The sequence below is a fragment of the Eurytemora carolleeae genome, unplaced genomic scaffold (assembly GCF_000591075.1).
Source record: "Eurytemora carolleeae unplaced genomic scaffold, Eaff_2.0 scaffold1023, whole genome shotgun sequence".
NCBI lineage: Eukaryota > Metazoa > Arthropoda > Copepoda > Calanoida > Temoridae > Eurytemora > Eurytemora carolleeae.
In genome coordinates, this window is record NW_019402170.1 from 99926 (window position 1) to 122960 (window position 23035).

The 23035-nt window shown below is 30.8% G+C and overlaps 2 protein-coding genes across 2 annotated transcripts; both read right to left on the bottom strand.

Annotated features, from left to right (window-relative positions):
- Positions 1–661: 661 nt before the first annotated feature.
- On the bottom strand, positions 662–10953 carry LOC111718075 (carbohydrate sulfotransferase 8). The gene is made up of 14 exons (XM_023493567.1): positions 10841–10953; positions 10351–10385; positions 8732–8774; positions 8616–8658; positions 7886–7968; positions 7236–7308; positions 6585–6651; positions 6365–6423; positions 5063–5114; positions 4368–4431; positions 3917–4017; positions 3175–3199; positions 1845–1920; positions 662–834 (listed from the first exon to the last, which is right to left on the bottom strand). Exons 4-14 carry the CDS (start codon positions 8643–8645, stop codon positions 730–732), a joined length of 735 nt encoding a protein of 244 aa, XP_023349335.1. The 5' UTR covers positions 8646–8658; positions 8732–8774; positions 10351–10385; positions 10841–10953; the 3' UTR covers positions 662–729.
- Positions 10954–15601: 4648 nt separating this feature from the next.
- Positions 15602–22491, bottom strand: LOC111718070 (uncharacterized). Its single transcript, XM_023493559.1, has 9 exons — positions 22373–22491; positions 21655–21736; positions 20644–20767; positions 20491–20581; positions 20240–20277; positions 19617–19688; positions 16197–16247; positions 15913–15962; positions 15602–15714 (listed from the first exon to the last, which is right to left on the bottom strand). Exons 1-9 carry the CDS (start codon positions 22462–22464, stop codon positions 15667–15669), a joined length of 648 nt encoding a protein of 215 aa, XP_023349327.1. The 5' UTR covers positions 22465–22491; the 3' UTR covers positions 15602–15666.
- Between the last annotated feature and the right edge of the window lie 544 nt (positions 22492–23035).

Sequence of the window (23035 nt, forward strand, 5' to 3'; positions counted from 1 at the left end):
GTTGAACTATAAACCAAAACTCAATAAATATAAAGATGGTTGAACTATAAACCAAAACGCGATCGAATTCGAATTGAAGATTCTGAACGCATTCAACCCAAGTTGCGCAACGTTATTTTTAGCAATATTAAAGAAGGTAAACTATAAATAATACAAAATGTAGGATTTAATTAAACCAAAAAATTTCGATCTTTTTAACAAAAACTTATTGCAAAAGTGAGGGACTGGATAAGTACGTATACCCTGATGACCATTCATTTATAAAGTGGCATGTCTGATGCACAACGGTTCCAGTTTAATCTTTGGCCTTTTATTTCGCGGTATTTAAAAATTCATGTTAAAATATTTATTTTTTAAATATAGTATGCTATACAAATGGCACAATTTCATGTGCATACAAAGTTCTCAACAATTATAAGCATTGTTCCGTGGGAATATGGCTATAAATAACTCAGTCACCATAATTCGAGATAATAATTCTGTTAAAATTGAATAAAATTCTAAAGGAACTGAGTTTTTGCCACAAACTCTACTTTTCTTATCTCTATATCTTTGCTACCCAATTTCGTAGACCTCTGATATTTCAAACTATGAATTCTGTTAGCCCAAATAATCTAAGTTTGAAATATCAAAGGTTAACCGTATAGGGATTAGACAATTTAAGTTTGTGACAAAAACTCAGTTCTTTTGGTAAGAATATTTATTTCCATGATTTATTTAAAAATGATACTAAGGAGTAGAGAGCTTTTCTTTAAACTGTGAATATGTGTAGTTAAACAGGAGAAAATCTGGTCTATAATGGAAGTATATTCTGTCCATCTGTTTACCAGAAATCTAGAAATAAACAAATTAAATCTGGGTTATAATGGAAGTATATTCTGGACATCTGTTTACCAGAAATCTAGAAATAAACAAATTAAATCTGGTTCATAATAGAAGTATATTCTGTCCATCTGTTTACCAGAAATCTAGAAATAAACATATTATATTTGGTTTATAATGGAAGTATATTCTGTCCATCTGTTTACCAGAAATCTAGAAATATACATATTATATTTGGTTTATAATGGAAGTATATTCTGTCCATCTGTTTACCAGAAATCTAGAAATATACAATTTAAATAAACCTGTTTAGCGTTACAAATTAAAATTCAGAGTTACCCACAAAGGATGAGACTGTAAAGACGACTAAAAACTCTAAAAATATGAAGATATGCATTTTGATGGTTTACTAAATTATTAGGAAAGGAAAAAACCAGTTTTGTCATGCAACAATCCCTTAATGCAAGTAAACAAATTCCGAATAATGACACAATCTACTCCTTTGTGGGTAACCCTGTAGTTTAAAAATTTTTTATGTAAGGATGTCAGTCTCGAATTTACCAAAATAGACTGTTATTGCAGTGTTTTTGTGATTGTGGCCTATTTTTAAAACCATTCAATATACTTATAATTTTTAGAAGGCTTGAAAGAATCTAAGATGTACTTTTCTAAAGCTATAAAGACTCATAAAACTGTGAAACAGGAAGACGATATGTAAGTAATCTGTTTGTGTATTTGATTAAAGTTGAAATTTGAGTCTAACAGTCGTCTTTACGTTCAAGAGTGTATTGGGTCCTTCCTGTGTTTTAATGGCATTTGCCCGATAAGCTTTATTTCACTAGACTGCAGTGAAAAAAACATATCTTCAGTCGAATTTAAAAAATACATTTTTTTTGCAATAAAAGCAAACTTATAGAGAATACAATTTTGCGTTGTAATTAACAACTCAGATTCTTGTAGAGCACATTTAAATTCTAAAATATTTAAACTGGGCCTCTAACTATTTCCATCCCTAACCATACCTTTGAATAATATTGTTTAAGGAGCTTGAGATCTGAAGAATGGCCTCCGGGTGTTGAGTTTAATAAGTAGAAAGTTCTAGACAAATATTAAAACATTTATAACAATATTAAATACTAGCTCGAGAACCCAGGGTTTCCCAGGGTACTCATAGTTACTCCTGCCCTTTACCCGCGCTTGGTCGTACATTACGGACGGCGTTGCCCGTGAAACTAAAATAAAAGATTCGAATTAAGAAAAAAAAATGTTTAAAAAGAAATTTCTAATTTGTTTAGTCTATTTTACATCCAGGGTACCAATGGGTGTGTTAAAAAATTCGGACAATTCGGTCCAGAGAAAAGCTTCATTATACATAGATATACTCAAGGAACTATGTACAGGAACGCCCAACTCAGATATACGCATATTATGTACTGTACACTGTGCGTGGGAGGAATGTAAACAAACACAGTGCCCCCAAGATGTTTCTGAACACCAAGATGTTGCTGAACACCAAGATATTCCTGAACACCAAGATGTTGCTGAACACCAAGATGTTCCTGAACACCAATATGTTCCTGAACACCAAGATGTTGCTGAACACCAAGATGCTCCTGAACACCAAGATGTTTCTGAACACCAAGATGTTTCTGAACACCAAGATGTTTCTGAACACCAAGATGTTTCTGAACACCAAGATGTTTCTGAACACCAAGATGTTTCTGCAAGATGTTTCTGAACACCAAGATGTTTCTGAACACCAAGATGTTTCTGAACACCAAGATGTTTATGAACACCAAGATGTTCCTGAATACCAAGATATTGCTAAAAACCGAGGTTGTGTTTGTTGTTTTATTATGATTTTTGTCCACTTGGTATCAATAACTTTAATAATTATATTTGTGTTATTATTACTGGGCCACACTTTAGTTTGGTCTTGCTTAAAACGTGTCAACTGCGCAAAACGCCAGGATTAGGGTTTTTTCAAGAAATTTTTGCATAATATAGTTTGGTTTCCTGTAACCTAATGTAATCTTAAATGTTCATACTATGTACATTTAAATATATTTATAAAAATACTTTTTTCTTAAAAAATTAATAAGTATAATTTCTGCAATAATTTCTTTGCAGAAATCCACACAGCTTTGTTGCTATCTATAACTTTTTAAAATCAATAATATACAATGTATGAAAAAAGCTACATAGATTAAAGTTGTTTAGAGCTTGATATAATTATGCACGCAAATATAACTTCAACATTCTAAACTGGGAATAAAAAAGTTCTTTACGAAATTATGACATTTTCAAAAGTAGAGAAACATGATTTTCCTAATAAAAATAAATAAAAAATACCTGTCCGTCGTGATATTTATCGAGTCTTAGAAATAGTATTATTCAAGGAAAATTTACACGAAATTTGGTCGATCCCTTCACGCCCCTATATTTTTACTGCCGGCCTTGACCAACTAGACTAAATCCATTTCAAATTTACACTGATACTCGACTCCCTTTGGTTTTGTTTTTGTTCATAACTTATTAAAAATGGTTTGCAACCCTCCCCCCTCCCCCCACCCCCTCGCTGTAATAAACTAAAATAGCATAGGACAGGGTTAATGGGACGCGTAATTTCATGTCACCCTCCATACAAAGTAGGCAATACCACACCACAGTATTCTTAAACCCTAACTTTAATTGATCAGTACTGGGGAAGATATTGTTGTTTTTTCTAGGTTTAAACGTGTTTAATTTTATTTGTTCTCCTGCAATAGAAATACGCAAATCTCTGAAGCAGAGAAACTGCATTTAAAAAAAATTCTAAATATTAAACATTGATATTTTATTCATACTTGATCTGACGAAGCTTTTAGAGATTGCTGTTGTGAATCGGGAAATTCCTTCTAAGCAAGAAGGGTTACTTAAAGTTACGCTTACAGTCCCTCTCAGCCTGACGCAAATGCGTAGAAAGACAAAAAGACAAAGCACATGGATTTAGTAGAGGTAACAAAGCCAAACCTTTAAATAAAAAGACAAAGCACATGATCACCTATGAATCTTTAAACAAAATGATTTTTTTAAATCCTTAATAATATAATTCCTAGAAGTAATGTTGTATCATGAATCCAAGATTCAAGTTTAATCAAGTACTCCGGGTTGTACTGTGTACTGCAAGGATTACACTGCATGTACTGAGGGACCCTAGTGGTACATAAAATGATTAAGATTAATTGATGAACAGATTAGTTGTTTGATTAGTTAACTGACAAATTAATAAATTTACTTACTTTGATTAATTGTTCAATTATGTAACCGAATAATTGATTGATTGAAAATTTAATTAATTGACCAATTTCATCAAAAGTTTAATTAATTAATTATTTGATTTATCGAAATATTTATTAATCCATTTATTGATTAAATAATTTCCTGATAAATTGATTACTTGATTTTTTCATTTGTTAATTATTTAGTTATTAATTTATTATTAATTTATTAATTTATTAATTGATTCGTTGATTGATTATTTGATTAGTTGATTTTTGTATTACCAATGAAGAGGAGCTCCTGAGATGTATAAATCCTTATCCATCCCGTGTTTACTAAACCCTACACCTAAATGTTTTAATTGATGAATATAATTCGTATCCATCCCGTGTTTACTAAACCCTACACCTAAATGTTATAATTGATGAATCTAATTCGTATCCAAACCATGTTTACTAAACCCTACACCTAAATGTTATAATTGATGAATATACTTCTTATCCATCCCGTGTTTACTAAACCCTACACCTAAATGTTATAATTGATGAATCTAATTCGTATCCAAACCGTGTTTACTAAACCCTACACCTAGATGTTATAATTGATGAATCTAATTCTTATCCAAACCATGTTTACTGAACCCTACACCTAGATGTTATAATTGATGAATATAATTCGTATCCAAACCATGTTTACTGAACCCTACACCTAGATGTTATAATTGATGAATCTAATCAAAAGTTAAATCTTTTTTTGATTGTAATGATTAAATCAAATCATCTTAACTGGAAGGGAATTTTTGTAGTGTAAGCTGTCCCTGTTTCCCTTGTGAAGCCTAAATGTGTCCTGTTCAGCTTGCTTTTGAGACCTTTCACCCGATACCATTACTCATCCCCGAGAGTCTGCGTGCAGGGGGTTTAAAGGTTTTCAGGTCGGCTAGCGGGCAGCTGGGTGGAGTGGTACAAATGTATGTATTTACCTATGTACTCGATGAACTGCTGGAATGATGGTATCTGAGTCCCATCTTCTTTCTAATACAGGAGGAGAGTTTACGAGTTTCAAAAAACGTATTTAAAGGTTGCGACGATTTTAAATCATGTAAATACAAACTATTTTGATAAGAAAACGTAAACACACTGGAGATTAGAACAGATCAGAACAGATCAGAAAGGATCAGAACAGATCAGAACAGATCAGAGCAGATCAGAACAGACCAGAACAGATTAGAATAGATCAGAACAGATCAGAACAGATCAGAACAGATCAGATCAGAACAGATCAGAACAGATTAGAATAGATCAGAACAGATCAGAACAGATCAGAACAGATCAGAACAGATCAGAGCAGATCAGAACAGACCAGAACAGATTAGAATAGATCAGAACAGATCAGAACAGATCAGAACAGATCAGAGCAGATCAGAACAGATCTGAACAGATTAGAATAGATCAGAACAGATCAGAACAGACCAGAACAGATCAGAGCAGATCAGAACAGATCAGAACAGATTAGAATAGATCAGAACAGATCAGAACAGATCAGAATAGATCAGAACAGATCAGAGCAGATCAGAACAGATCAGAACAGATTAGAATAGATCAGAACAGATTAGAATAGATCAGAACAGATCAGAACAGATCAGAACAGATCAGAGCAGATCAGAACAGATCAGAACAGATCAGAACAGATCAGAGCAGATCAGAACAGATCAGAACAGATCAGAACAGATCAGAAAATATCAGAACAGAACAGCCCGGTTTTAAGCCTAAAGGGAGGGCTTTGGGTATGTAGGATAAGTCAGAGAATTTCAACAGCCTCAGACCAACACTTTTTGAGTTATTTAAAAAAAACTACAGGGGGGGGGGTCAAATTGACCCCCTCCCCCCCAGCAGGAATAGGGTTAAATATTCCAGATTATTAAAGTTTCACACACAAAAATCTGCCAAAATATTTATTTCAAAAATTGGCGTGACTAAATCAATTATTTGGTTTATTGACAAAAATACATTTAAACTTTTGATCTTCAAATATTTTGAAGATGCTCTGCGTGTAATTTAAGCATCCTGCTTATTGAAGAGCGCAAAATAAAAATAGTATACCCTTGTTAATATATAGTACCCTTATCTTCTTAATTGTTACAAACTATGAATCTGCTGATTTTGTTTTTCTTACAGCCAAAATAACTTCTCAATTATATTTTCACAGATAAATGTTTGAGCTAGCTAATAATATTAATCTTCTATATAATAAAACAAGACATTTGTATATATGTTCCAGCTACCGGCCAAACAGCTGGACTGAATGAGCTGAAATTTTGTGTGGACAAGCTCATGGGGTAGCCTGGGGTTGATATAAATTTGAATTTTTTCCCTATTTTTTTGTTAAATAATAATTTTTTATTTTTTGTCAACATTTTTTTCCACAGGGAAAGGCGGGGCTTTTGTATAGTATTCTATAATAGGTAAATTATTAAAACCCTAAATACTTGATTAAAAATGCACCTAAAGTTTCTGATTTCTCGAATGTGAACCTGTAGGCAGATAATAACCTTTCAAAGGGTTCCCTCACCTTTATGTATTAACGATTAATAATACAGAATTAAAAATATATAAATCAATTTTCAATGATACTGTGAGACCCATTAAACTGTGGATAGGAAGACGACTGTTAAACTCAAGTTATGACTTTAATTAGTCCAACAAACATGAAATTATAGCAAATGTGCAGTTGAGCTGCACTTTTCATTGACTTGAAAGTTGGTTTTTAATCTACTTGATAAAACTAATTTCTTTACAACATTGATTATAATCTAATAAGATTGATCAAATATTGTCATCCAATTCAACAGTTTTTTGGGTCTTATTGCAGTATAGACGTTTTTGCTTTAAATATAATTACCGTGCTATGGTGTCAATATTAAGTTAGTTTAGTCCATAGAGTAATAAAACAAAGAGGTATTTTTAAAAAACTAACATTTTTACAAGAAGAATTGTTTTTGCACTTTTTCACGGTGCAATATTTAGTCCCACTTATGTAATGTATAAGTTATTATTTTTCAATTATCAAATTCATACAGATATCATAAAATAAATTTAATAATTACAAGTAAACAATTCCATTAATTGAAAACAATTTTGCGTGCCAAGTTCTACCTGTATAATTTTAGTGAAATCTTGCAGTTCTTCCATAGTTTTAATTTCTTCTTGTTCTCCATCGCTCAGAGAACTTTTTAGATTATTTTATCAAAGTTACATGTAAATTAGTTAAATTAAAAATAGACATATTTACTCAAAATATCAACTGATCAATTTTAGTAACTCAGCTTATTGAATTGATCACTATTCACTCACCTCTAACTTTAATTTCTAAATCTTAGCAGCCTTTTGGTGTAAACCTTTGATATTTAAACTTTGACTGAATGCATGATCAGCAGAATTCATAATTCCGGATATTTCAAAGGTTTACGAAATCAGGTATTAATCAATTCCATTATATTAGTATCAATTCGTCAATCAATCTATATAATAAAGCTCTTCGCTCATATATATACATATATATATGTCAAATTTATGATTTTTATTTAAGGCATTTTTTCTTTAGATTCGATTTGTTTTAAATTAGAAATTAGAAAATGAGTTATTAATAATCACAAATAGCGACATAAAATATATTATTTTAAATTGATTTTATAATCAATTCTTTATAAATATTACATAGATAATGTCGTTGATGCATACTAAGAAGATTGAATTTTTTAATGACTTACGAAAAATGATATTATAATTGATAAATAAATGAATTCCTGATCAAATATCTGGCAGATTCACTTCCAGATTTATACGGTACACAGCTGGCAATGTGATGCTTTTTGTTTACATGTACAACCTATAGATGAAACATATTATATTAGCTTGTACGGTACACACTATAGTACTAAACTACACTGATAACTATAAAACTTTGGAATAGGAAGTCGAACCAAGTTCTAACTTTAAACAACCCGGTGAACATGAGACACAGCAGTTGTGCAGTGTAAACAGATCCAATTCTTTTAATGAATGATTTAATAACTTACTATAGTAAAGAAATTGAGTTTTTGCCACAAACTTTTATTTTCTAATCACTATATCTCTGGAACCGGATGCTGTAGACCTCTGATATTTCAAATTATGAATTATGTTAGATCAAATAATTATAGTTTGAAATATTAAAGGTTAACAGCTTCAGATAGGAGAAATATAGGGATTAGACTTTTTGAGTTTGTGGCAAAAACGCAGTTCCTTTATATAGTTGCTTTGCAACAAAATTAAATGCACTTTAGTCGTTCTCCTATTCTACAGTTTGCTGGTCCTCACTGTAGTTTTCGATTTTTCACTTTTTCTCTATTTCTCTTTATACTTTTTTTGTCGCCGGGTGTGTTTTGAATGAAAAAGTATTAAAGATAACTCCGTAAGTTTAAAGAAATTGTTAAAGACCAAATGGTGATTCCAGAGTGGATGGACATATTTGATCTTTCATCTAAAAAAATTTACCTTTAAACTTGGAGGCTTAAAGAGAGACATCAGATCATATGGGCTAAACAAAACAAAAAATAATATTGTTTTTAAAAAGTTATGAAACTTTTTTTGCCAATTTTAATAGTATAAACCTGACAGCTAAATATTCCTGGATCCAACCATCTCCCCCTCCTTCTAAAAAAAACAAATATGACTTTTAAAAATGAATATAATTGCCTTGACAAGTTCACAACCTTGTTTCAAGTTTCCGGTAGCCTCTAATACAATCAGGGGTTAGAACCTATAGAGATTGCAACGCCGGCAGACTAAACGGAATTATATTATTACCGTGAAAAAAGGGCGTTAAGCAAGGGTAAAAGACGACAATATTGAACAATATATTAAGAACTTTATTTAGATTTTAATTTATTAAATAAAACCAAAATAGTGTAATTCCGAACAAAATCATTCATGTCTCCGGTTAAGAAAGTCTTCTTTCTTCTTTACAAATATTAATGTATTATGTTGCCTTCCCAAATGGATGCTTATGATTCATACTTTATATATACTGTTGTTAATCTATCCTTGATTAACACGACCTTGATAAAAATCGGAAATATTAAAAGATTTTAAGAAAAATTCCAATAATGGTCTTTTATTTTTGAAAAGCAAATGTACACATATTTTAATAACATATTATAGAGGACGTGAGTCAGACTCTAATAAAACGCATAAATAACTTCCAGTATATATATTTCTTATAACTTATTACTAGAGGGTTCAGAACTAGAGTCAATATCGATATCGCACGTGTAGACTGTAGAGATGATATCAGTACTTATGCCCCGTATCCGTTCTATCTCATTCTGTTGAATCTTGTGGAACTAGTTTAACGCGGCCAGACATCGTCTTCCACAATATAACATTAAATAAACATATTAAATCCCTTTTTACATATTTAGACAAAGTTATCCTATTTTTTATTTCTCCCAAACCACTAAGCCATTCAGGTAGAATTTGAAAGTTTAAAAATTAGTTTTTATGATTTTGATTTTCATAATATATCAACGATGTTTTTTTAAACCCTATTCCGGCAGGGGGGGAGGGATCCCCACTGACATTTTTCAGAGATAACTCAAAAAGTATTGTTCTGAGGCTGTTCCATTTTTTTTGACTTTTTTAACTAACACATTAGGCTCAAAGCAGGGCTTTAATACCTACTGCCTGAGTCCTCAGGCATACTGCCTGAATGCCTTATTTTACATTTACTTCCGGTCATTGGATTTCGACATTTTATACCTCTTTGGAAAGCCGTGATTAAAGATTATTAATTATTTTTATTAATTATTAATTATTTTTGCAAAGAAGATTTGCATAGATTTTTGTACAGGTGCCTTAAAAGTGAATTTGCACATTTATAATTTTTCTTGAATACAAATTTAGTTTTTGAAAATATTGCAAATATTTTTGCAAATTCGAATTCGCCGTGCAAAGGGCTTTTCAAAAATGTATACTTTATTATAATTCGCGCACTTTTTGTTCTTGTACATTTAATAACTTGATATTGAAATAGTTTTTTTTAAATGTATTTGCAGATTATTAAAGTAGAGCCCAAAGGCTCTCTAAAAATGTATAAAATGTTATAGATTTGTATCACAATAGAAAATAGAGAGGGGGATGGTTCCCTTGGAGGACCCCCCCCCCCGGACTATTTTGGATAAACCAGACGTGAACCTGAATAGGGTTAAATAATATTAATTAACTTATTTACCTAATATTTTAGTCTTCAAATCAGAACAAGACAATCTAAACAATAATTTAGTTTACAAGATCAAATTATTAAAATGGTGCGCAATTAAAAAACGAAAAAGAAAGAAAGTGTAATAGAAGAAAACAAGGAAAAGAAAATAGGGAAAGCTAGAAAGAAAATTTTGAAAGATTAGAATAAATAATAAGAATAAAGAAGACTTTTTGTAAAAATAAAACACCGTAAACTAGACAGAAGGCGAAGTTCAAATTTATGCGACAATACTGGAACAACTTTTAGACCTCGTAACTTCTCTATTATGGATTTTATGTTCAAAAATGAAAACAGAAAATGTATTAGCTTTAAAACATTCAAAACATTTTTGGTTTTTTCAATAGCTCTACTATAAGACGAGATATGTTTGACGTATTAGAAAAAAGAGAAACTATCTAAAAGAGAAAAAAAACACGGCAAGGAGAGAAAGAAATAATAATATCATAAGAAAACTTCGTACCTGATCCATTGTATTCGTTTTTGTTCTTCTGAATCTTGAGATCCATCATTTATATCAGAACTTTTACAGAATTTATAGATTATAACTAACAGAATACACAGTAATACCTTCCACCATCTGAACATAATAATAATAATAATAATAATAATAATAATTTCGAGATCTGATCTGGAGATCAAGCAGGAGCAGTTGAAGATGTACCTGGAGGAGGTGAACAAGAAGCTGGAGAACATGGAGCAGACACTCAACCAGCTCAAAGAGGAGAACAGGTNAATTATTCAAAATAGAGTGTTCGCGAAAAATGAAAGGGGGTATAACTATAGGCTTACGGCGGTAAATAATAGCTTCTGATCGCTACTAATCTTACTTCTATCTGTTGCGTCTATATGGAGAAAATTGAGGAAGTTGGAACATACGACTTAGATCGTAAAAAAATCAAATTAATATCAAACAAATAATTAGATATTAAATCCTATAGTTATCGAATATTTTCGACGCATTTGTGTAAAGTTGATATTACATAATATTTTTTATTTTGTGATTTTTGAAATTAATATTTCGCTTATAACTTGTTTTCACGACTGGCGCATTCCCGGAAAAAAGAAAGTAAATTATGAAACATTAACTATATACAAATGCGTCGAAAAATAAACGATGATTATAAGTTGTAATATCTGAATGCTTTGTTTGGAATTAAATTGATTTTGTTACGAGTCGTATGTTGCAACTTTTTGAATTTGTAAGGAATTTACGTTCTTCGGTATGAGACGTTTTTAACAATTTTCTCATATTTCATAAAAGTATGCTATCCTTTAATGTATAATGTAGTTTTTCCTCTCGAACTGCTGCTTTATCAATACTTAAATATAAATGTATCTGTAAAAATTAGATTTCGACCTTATTGTTTTATAATTGTATGTACATAATAACATCGTAAGAAAGTTTTGTGTTAAATCCATATTAACAATCTTGTAAACCATAATAACCTTGATACATAAATAAATATCTAGATTTAAAAAAAAAAACAATTTTCTCCTTATAGATGCAACAGAGAGAGGAAAGATTAGTAGCGATCAAAAGCGAATGTTTATCGCCGTAAGCCTATACCCCCTTTCAGTTTTCGTGAACACTCCCTTTTAGTTGGATTTTTATTTCAAAATGATTACATTAAACAACAATTTTGCTCCTAAAAAGATATTACACATAGACCCAGCCTGCTATGAAAAGGTGCATCAATTTACAAGACTGGGTCGACTTTGCAGTGTCAAAACGCCTTTGATTTAAAACCACTAACTCACTTATACTTTGTGTTTAAACATAAGGATTTACCAAACGGTTTATCTCATCGATTTATCTGAACGGTTTATCTGAACAGTTTATCTAAACGGTTTATCTAGAGGGTTTATCTAAACGGTTTATCTAAACAGTTCTAAACGGTTTATCTAAACGGTTTATCTAAACGATTTATCTAAACGGTTTATCTAAACGGTTTATCTAAACAGTTTATCTAAACGGTTTATCTAAACGGTTTATCTAAATGGTTTATCTAAACGGTTTATCTAAATGGTTTATCTAAACAGTTTATCTAAACGGTTTATCTAAACGGTTTATCTAAATGGTTTATCTAAACGGTTTATCTAAATGGTTTATCTAAACGGTCATCTAAACGGTTTATCTAAATGGTTTATCTAAACGGATTATCTAAACGGTTTCTCTCAATGGTTTATCTAAACGGTTACCTCAAAGGTTTATCCAAACATTCTATCTAAACGATTTAACCAAAATTGTTCATATCGTTTTGACCTAATGAGTTATAACATCTTCTATCACTGGAAAAATGTTGCACAATTTAGATTATTATAAAATAAATCCTGAATTATTTATCATAAATTAAAAAAATATTATAAATTATATGAATTATTTTGAAAATCAAATTTTTTGGTAGATCGTTTCTATATAAAAAATCCTTGAATTACATATAAATAAAATGATGCCCATCTTTAATTGTAGATACTGTGTGCACTGAGTAGCTTATACGATAAATATATAGATATGAAGATATATACTATCCTCTAGTAATTTGCATGGTCTAGTAGGTTGCAGGTAGTTTAAAGGTATAGGTTTTATACATGACGTGTACAGGACACAGGTAGAAGTAGTAAGGAGTAGGAGTAGGAGTAGGAGTAGGAGTAGGAGTAGGAGTAGGGGTAGGAGTAGGAGTAGGAGTAAGAGTAGGAGTAGGAGTAGGGTTACAGTGAGAATTTGTGGAATAGAAAGACGACAATAAATAAATACCTAAGTTTTTTTCATGTTTTTTCAAAGGAAATAGTTGTACTGATTAAATCACTTATTCAGTGAAATGAATTTTTTTACATTTTACATTTTTACTATTCCTGTGTCTAATGTTTATTAAACTGTTAAAAGTCATAACTTGAGTGTACAAGTCATCTTCCTATTCTGGAGTTTTCTGGTTCGCGGTGTAAAGAAGAGAAACGCTAAGGTTTCCTAGTCGACAATCGAAATATTTCAACCATTGCAACATCTTAAAGAAAAATATGAATATTTTTCTGTTTTTTTTGTAAAATGTGAGTTTTAACTGCAGTGCAAACTTGTAAAATAATTTGTTAATGTACTATCATCTAAAAACTTGATAAGATGATATTGTTAACAAGATGTTGAAAAGATCTTTCCCCGGGGACTAAACCCATTATTTCCGTCAAGGGAATAATAATCTAAAATTATTTAAAATAAAACAAAAACAAACAATAAATATGTTGAGTACTTTCATGCATTCAATCTTGAATAAATGAAATCTGAATTCAGAACTTTAAAGTGCAAAGGAATTGAGTTTTTGCCACAAACTCAAATTTTCTAATCCTTATATCTTGGCAACCTAATGGTGGAAACCCTTGATATTTCAAACTTAGGTTATTTGATCTAACAGAATTCATAGTTTGAAATATCTAACGTCTACGAAATTGGATTGCAAAGACATAGGAATTAGAAAATCAGAGTTTGTGACAAAGACTCAATTCCTTTCGGGTTTAGGCATTGATCTCCATACTAAATATGTAGTTAATTATATCCTTTGCGACATCCCCTGCAGAGATAAAGTATTCATCCTTAAATCTAAAATTGCCCACGTTGGTTATCGAGATTAAGCGTTGTAAGTGGAACCGGATGATTTAAACTTACGATATTTAAAACTTTTTTATCTAACATGATTTATTGTTTTATATATCAAAGGTCTACCACCATGGGTTGTAAAGATAAAGGGATTCGAAAACCTGTGTTTGTGGAAAAACTCAATTCCTTAATCCATTATAACTCTTTAATTGAAAAGTTATTAAAGGGAGTGACCGGCAATGTATGGTAGTTAAAGTGAGAATGAAGTATTGCGAGAAATATTTTAGGATTCATTTGAGACATATAAAACGGTAAAATGTTGTATAATTCCTGAGATTGAAAGCAAAGTCGACGTTCAAAATCATCCATTTGGGTGTTTTTTATAAATTAATAAATAACGACGACAAAAAACGCAACAAAATTCTACAGTAAACTGATTAGTTGTTTAGGAACAGGTTGAGAAAATAAAAATTAACTCTTATCTTAAAAAAGCAATCTTATTCAGTTTTTGGTTTTTATATTGTATCATTGTTCACAAACATTTTCTGTATATTTTCTGGAATTTTTATTGAAAAGAAACATTTGAAGAATTTTAAGAAATCTGCTAACAAAGTTGTAAAGAATAAGAAATTCAATATAATGATAAATAAGAAATAATTGAATCTAACATAAAGGTTGTATTTGCGCTCTTGCTGAGCAAATATGCACCGTAAAAACGTCTGATAGTTCTCAACTGAATCAAAAAAAAATTCTCAATAATACTGCAATCTCAGTTTAACTACCATAAATTGCCAATCACTCCCTTTAAGAAGACTAAAAATATTCAAAATTTCTAATTCTTTAATAAAATAAAGCTTCTCTCATAATTGTGGTAAATTCAAAACTACAATAGCTATAAAGCCACAATGTTGTACCAGCAATATAGCGTAAATTTGACCCTCTCCTTCTGGTTTATTAGAATATGAGGATCAGTATTCTGAATATTCGTGATCTTGACCTATATGGGTTAGGATCAATTTAAATAAATTAAAGTTTACTTTCACAAAAAGCTTCTGAATTCAAAAGTTTGCATCAGAAATATTGATTTAAGACTGTATAACAGCTTAGCTTTAACTCAACCACAAGTTCCAAACTATAATAAAAAATATGATTTAAAGTTAATAAACGTTAATATAAAACTAGTGAAGTTAAGGAATTTTACTTTACAAAATTCTTATCTGATAGATAATTCATACGAGAGACATCTAGCGGCCAAACTATCCTCCCCCTAAGTACGTGAACTTCACGACCACTATCTATAGAGAGAACGGGCTCAAGGGTTCTCAATTTTAATTTTAATTCCCGAAAAATTAGTTGCATAAAATTTTATCGTCTTTTGCGCGAATTTTGTCACGAAAACTTTGCAGAGCGGGTTGTTATTTTACTTAATTGTCCATCCATAGGGACGTTAAGTAACTTAACGTCAAAGGAATCATATTGGGTCGGTTATATTAATGGCTGTAAAAAAACATCTAATTGTTGTTTTATTTCAAAATCTAATGATTTTTTAAAAAGTTTATTAATATTTTAACAAATACATAAATACATACAGTTTGCACAAATAAATCTTTTTTCATTCAGAAACATACTAATAAAGATAAAAACTAATTAAAATGAAAATTAAAATGAAACAGATTTAATTGTAATCATGTTTAATTGATTTAAACAGTTTTGCAAGTGCAGCAGGAGTTCTTAGTCTCACTTAAAACCTGAAATATAATTTAATCGTTTGTTTTTTAATTATTCACATTATCATTATCATTATTATCTTAAACAAATGATATTTAAATATCATTAATCTGATTTTACACATGAATTGAACCCTTTTTTAGATTTTAATAATTATTAGTTTTTGACATAATGATACTTTTATAGGCTTAGAAATTTTATAGTTTCATTAAAAGTACCTCCTCTAGATGTGTTGATGAAGGAATATCAGAGTCTGAACTTAAAACTCCTAAATATAACTTTAAAGAAACTAAATATTATAATTTTCTAATTCGTATATCTTTGCAACTTAATAGTGAAAACTTTTTAAGCTCAAACCAAACATAAGTTTGAAGAAACTAAACTTCATATTCTTCTATGAGTGCCGGTATATATATTGAAAATTTATTACAAATATATTGATAGAATATTGTTAATTATTTTGTAGTATTGTTCAGTAACAGAAAAATATTGTTTAAAATACCTTTATTTGGGACTCCTTGTTGAGTATCAATTATGAAATCTGGAACGTGAACTAAAAAGAAAACATTCTGGTTTAACAGGTACTGTTAGTGTAATTTAAAGTGGTTCTCCATGAAAAGAAAGGAATGCCCCATTCACGACTTTAACTTTTAAACCGTTGACTGATTATCAACGGCGGAGAACTCTGCGTGTTTATCTGTTAAATGGTGTTCAAGTTTCCGAAAAGCTTGCTTGTAGGCTGTAGCATATAGTATAAACTGTAATAATAGTTGACATTTTATATACTTCTCGAAAACCCGGATATTAAAAGTCCTACAAGATTTTAAAAGTTCACATCTATTTTCTACATCTATTCTTGAATATGAAACAGCTTCCAAACAAAGTTATAAAACAAAACAATAACAATTGTTTTATAAAGAGAAATAAACATAAGCCCGTCATCTTTGATCTGGAAAAGGTTTAAATGGTACTGTAGTGAATCGAGAACCACGTGATTATATTGTTATTAAATGCAATGGGAAAGTAATAGTTTAAAAATTATCAAGAATAAATTGAGAGAAAGTCTGAAATAATGTAGGAAAAACATGCAACGGCTACATAAGCATGTGGATTGTAATCAAATATATTATATTTTATCTTCTCTAGCTAGGGATGGGCAGTTTTTACTTTTTAAATTTGTCTTCGATCGTCTTGCTAATGATAAAAATAAATTAAAAGAAACAGATTGCTTTGGAATAAGGAACGAATACGATATACATATTTTGTTAATAAAAAACGAACAGTTTCGTTATTTTTAAAACGATCTTTGGTTTTGAAATGAGTGCTAGTGTTTTTCTACAGAAGGAAAATTTACTAAAGCAAACATTTTAGGTTTAAATTGTTTCTTTTTGTTGTATTTAAAAACAATTTTCATCCCTACTGTAGCTATTTAATGTCAAAGATATTTACAAGGTGTCCCAAAATAAAGCTCTTTTAGATATAGAATCCCTCACCATAATTATTTTTTTTTATTTTTTTTGAAATTTTTGAAATATATTTTGAAACATTTCCGAATGATTTATATCAATTAGTGCTACTGGTATGTAGCACAAAGATTAAAGTAGTAAGAACAGTGAGTATGCATGAAACAAATCGTTAAATCTTAAATCTTGGAAAGTAACAATATTAACTTTCAGACAATTTTGAGGTTTATTAAGGGATTTAAAGGGAGTGTTCGGTGAAAAATGAAAGGGGTATAGACTTACAGCGAAAAAATATCGATGGTGATCGCTACTAATCTCATTTCAACCTGTTGATTTAGGAGAACATTTACAAAAACGACTCATACCGAAGAACGAAGCGTCCATACATATTCAGAAAGTTGTAATATTCGACTCGGACCGTAAAAGAATAAATTTTATTCCAAACAAATCATTCAGATAAAAACGACTCATACTGAAGAGTGAAGAAAGAAGCATCCATACAAATTCAGAAAGTTGCAACATACGACTAAAATCGTAAAAAATCAATTTAATTCAAAAAAAATCATTCAGATATCACAACCTATAATTATCGATATAAAGTTGATATTTCATAATATTTTTTATTTGTTTCATATACATGCAATGCACTTGAACCGCCAAGTGTCTCTAGCTGCTATCGATGCTGTGAATGATTCCACGATGGCAGAGACACCTAGCGGAAAAAATCGTCGTTTTAAGTTCATTTTATATAAAACAGATAAAAAATATTATGAAGTATCAACTTTATACGACTGCGTCGGAAAATTATCGATAATTATAGGTCGTATGTTGCAACTTTCTAAATTTGTATGGACGCTTCGTTCTAGACGTTTTTAACAATTTTCTCCTTATAGACGCAACAGATAGAAGTAAGATTAGTAGCGATCACCATCGATAATTTTTGCAAACACTCACTTTCAAGGTTCCCCTTTTTCTAGTAATTTTAAATGAAGCGCCAATTTTTTCAATTTTGACCAGCAAAAAAAACAGCCCTCGGGTCGTTTTCCCTCAGCTGTTTAAACCTTATATTGGACTCAATCAAACAAACCAACAGAAATACAAACCAAAAAAGACATAAACTAAGAAGATACATCCAGTAAGTTATTTGTTTTGTGAAACAACATATTTCTCTTCTAAGTTTGCCCTATAGCGGAAAAGTGAAAGGTGACAAGTTTTAGAAAAATAGAACGATCAATTTTGTTAGGAAACACTATCAACCCATGGTTAGAAAACATTAAAATTAATAATTTTTGTGTTATTAATAATTTAATTTATGTCATTTTTAAACTAGATTTATTTTTGCGTTAAAATATTGCGAATATTAGGATTAGTTTATTTGTAAATATTCCAACATATAAATATATAAATATATAAACATTTGATGCACATATTATAAGTTAAATAAATTTTATAAAACACATTAATAACTTTATCTTTTTTCATTTACTATACTTTTATATATTTATTCATTTTTAAATTGATAACTGACTTTAGGAAAATCAATATTATAAGATAAAAAATTTTAATTGCAAAATGCTATTCAAGCAAAAAATTTAATTCAGAAAATTTGATATTTTACAATATTGTTTTTCCATAAGATATTCCCAAGTCTATTAGTATATAATGTTCAGACCAATATTTTATCTAAAATATTAAAAGTTGCATTTTGAAAAATATAGAATTTTTAATCTAGTCAAAACTAAAATAACTTTTCCAAATTTTTGTTAAACGTTGTATTAAAAAGACTTTATCTACTTTACATTAAGAAAGCCTAAAAACTGAAAACCCTAAATGAAAAACTCAGAAGAAGATTGAAGGCCAAGATCGAAAACCAAGGTCGAAAGCCAAGGTCGAAAACCAAGGGTAAAAACCAAGGTCAGAAACCAAAGTTGAAAACCAGGTCGAAAATCAAGGTCTAACCCCAAGGGGTAAATCCAAGTTATAAACTCAAAGTCGAAAACCAAGTTAAAAACCAAGGTCGAAAACCAAGGGTGAAAGCAAAGGTTTTATAAGTCTAAATTCAAGTTATGAAATCAAGGTTTTAACTCGAAAAATAAACTCAAGATTTAAACAAGATTGAAAATTGCAAGATTAAAAATATACAACGTTAAATATCTTAAACTTTTAAGAGTTTAGAATAAAAACATTGGTCATGTAGTATTAGCAGCATGCTACAAAAACATTACACAAGCAGCATGCGAAAGTATAATTCTTTAGCATGGCTGAAACATTAAGCTTGAACATCATGCACAAAAATATTTTTTTTAAGAAGCATGCACAAACATTATGCCCTAGCAGTTTACACAAACATTAGCAGCATGCTGTCCCTTCATCTTTAATTTTTTTGTTAGTTGCATTCCAGTTTTCATCTTCAACATTAGCGTTAGTATACTCATCCTCATCCACATGTATAGGCAAACCTTCTTTTCCGCTGCTCATTCCGAACATCAAGCACAACACGTGGACTAGCAACCAGGTCACATGGGTCATCCCTAATATATATTTTTGTATTAAAGGGACTGTGAGCGTAATTTTAAGTGACCCTCCATGCGAAGATGACAACGCCTGATTTTCAACGGTTCCCTTAATCTGAGCCCGTGATTTAAAAGCTTCGGCTCGGGTCGTAATTCCTTAACCCAGCTTTAAGACCCCATCTTAGACTCAACTCTGACGACAGCTTGTGTCACGTGATTTACAGCTGCGAGATCTTAGTCTCGACTCAGGAGATAGGCCCAATGAAAATAAAACAGACCTTGGTTTGTTTTAGTAGAGAACAAGGCTCGATGCTGAGTCTTGTTCTCATATAAACTCGGAATGCACCAATTCCTACCATAAAAATCCGCCAAAATAGAATATTAAACCGTTTTTTAACTCAACTATGTGGACAATAAGATGCAGCTTGAATCAGAATGCTCAAACTGTAAGTAAGGCTCAACGACAACTTAGACCTGAGTCGTAATTTCTTATTTTTTTTAAATCGTCGGCTCTGATAAAAAATATATTGTTGGTTTAAATTCCACTCTTAAATTACTGTTTTACAAACCTGTGAATTCTAGAATCAAACAGGCGTAGTAGACAGGTCTAAATCATTGAACATTGTACAATTTAGAAAACAAAAATAAGCACCCCCTTCCCTCCCACCCCACCCTGGGCTTCTTAGTTTACATTTAAACATAAAAAAATGTTCAACCCGCAATATACCTTGTATTTATGCTATTCAAAAATATATATATTTTACTATTACTAAATATTTCAATATTTTCCCAAGTTTGTTTAATAACTTTGCCAATGTTCCTCATGATAATAAGTTCCAGGAATTGAACTGGATAAATAGAAGCTACTATCTGAGGGGTCAACTGAGCAACAATAACAACAACAATACTAGCTGAAAACATAATGATAATTATAATAATAATAATGATTATAATACTAATGATAACAAATCACCTAAAAGTCCAGTCTCTAGGAAAATGGAACTAGCCCAGAAAGGAACAGGGAACAGAAAGTCTTGCCCCGGAACAGTTATTGAGGTCAGCTTAGCTGCGAAGAATACAAGGAAGACGACAATGACCTGGAACAAAAGACATGACACGTCCAACGAGGTTCTAGTATATAGAGTGATGATGTACCCTAATCCTTTACTAATTGTACAGGCCATGTACTCCACTTCCAAAGGTAAATCTGTATATTATAGTACTCAGGGGTGATTTCTGAAAATATTTAGTTAAGAGAATTTCTTTTCCATTTAACTATTTAAATCCACTACTCCTTTATACATTTTTACATTTTCACAGGAAGACGTAATATTACAGTCTTTTAAAGAGCAATTACAGTCTTTTACAGACCAAAACTTCATCAATAATAAACGGTTCTGAGTAAAATTCAAGATACAAAACCTCCCCATACATTTTTACTTCGAAAGCGTACTGCATATTCGATGTTTGTACTGTATGTATCTTAATATCCTTGATCAGTAAACTGTCCGAAGTATACACTTGGGCTAATACACACGGACAGGCAGCTAAGATCCAGCCCCCCCCCCTGGACATGACATACTTTGAAAAAGTAACCTTTTTGTCTAGTTATTCAAGTCCATTCCCCCTTTTTTTGTTATAGAAAGCACCCAGCAACCTATCCATATTTAAATATACCCTTTTAACTTTCTATCTATGTATCTACCTTTCTATCTATCTATCTATCTTTCTAATTATCTATCTATCTATCTATCTATATACCTATTTACATATCTACCTATCTATCCATGTTATGTGTACCATATACCTACCTATCCATATACCTACTGTTGAATGCATAAAGCATGAAATACGGTGTTTATACAAATAAATTTTTGTTTCTTTAATATATCTATCTATCCATCTATTTACCTGACTACCTATATATTATTTACTTATCTACCTATATATCTATACATATGTCCTATCTACCTATTAGTATTACCTGTCTACCCACAAGAAACTTTTCTATATTATCTCCTTTTGATGCCAGCTCTCCAAGTCTGTACGCTGCAGGGTGGGATAATCTAAACAAATTGCTGAAGGGTGGGATAATCTAAACAAAATGCTGAAGGGTGGGATAATTTAAACAAAATTGCTGCAGGGTGGGATAATCTTAACAAAATAGCTGCAGGGAGGGATAATTTAAACAAAATGCTGCAATGTGGGATAATCTAAACAAAATTGCTGCAGGGTGGGATAATCTAAACAAATTTTACAGAAGTCCAATACTATTAAGGTATTGTTAACATTATTTCAAATTACCCTGCATTTACCTTTCAATACGTTCCCATTAACAACATCTCTTAAGAAACAATTGTCTCTTTATCCATCAGAAACAAAGTAGGAAATTGACAGCATTTCTCTTTTTCTGATGAATTATTTTACACAATTTAGATAACATATAAAATCACTTTTTAAAAACTGTTGCCCCTTTTGTATCAATTAAAAAGTTATAAGATTTTTAGATTGTATGTCGTTGCCTTCTTATGAAACACAAAAGTCGATCGGCGATTAACACCTTAAAAAATACCGAGAAGAGATCAATAATGAGCCAAATGCTTTACCGTTTTTTCCGGTCTAACTTTGATTGAGAAGATTGGAGACAAAAACGTATTCTTTTTTAATCTATTTATCAGCGTGAAATGGAAACCAGAACTTACTTGTACGTTTCAGGTTTTTGTCTCTTTAGTTCCACGAGAGCCAGCTGGAGTCCCTCAACTATACCAAGGAGGAAGAGGACAACTATAAACATGATCAGAGCACCCCATCCTATAAACAATTTTACAGATTAATGGGAACCTTCGTAATTAATGAAATCTATATATATACATATATACTTTGCTTGTCTGTCTATTTATATGCAATAAACGTCAAAACGGCTAAAAAGATCGGGCCTACAATGTGTGTGGGACCTCACATGAACCCAGGGAAGTTATATGAATGAGTTTTAAAATTTTGTCACAACAAATTTTTGATTTTTGTAAAATTTAGAAGAGTAACAAAAAAATGTTAAATCGGCGAAATATTTTTAGTTTTTGTTTTTATATTGTAGAGCAGATGCTCACAGAAAGAGCCAAAATTAAAAACTAAAATAGAAGATGGGTGCGTGTAAATCTATATATAAATTTGGCTTGTTTGTCTGTCTGTTTGTTTGTCTGTTTGTTTGTTTGTATCCAATAAACGTCAAAACGGCTGAACCGATCGGGCCCAAATTTTTTGTGGGACATCTAGGGAGCCCAGGGAAGGTTTATGAATCATCAAAATTTCAAATATTTGTCTCTATCAAAATTCGATCGTCATTAAATTTTTTAAAATTTTGAAAA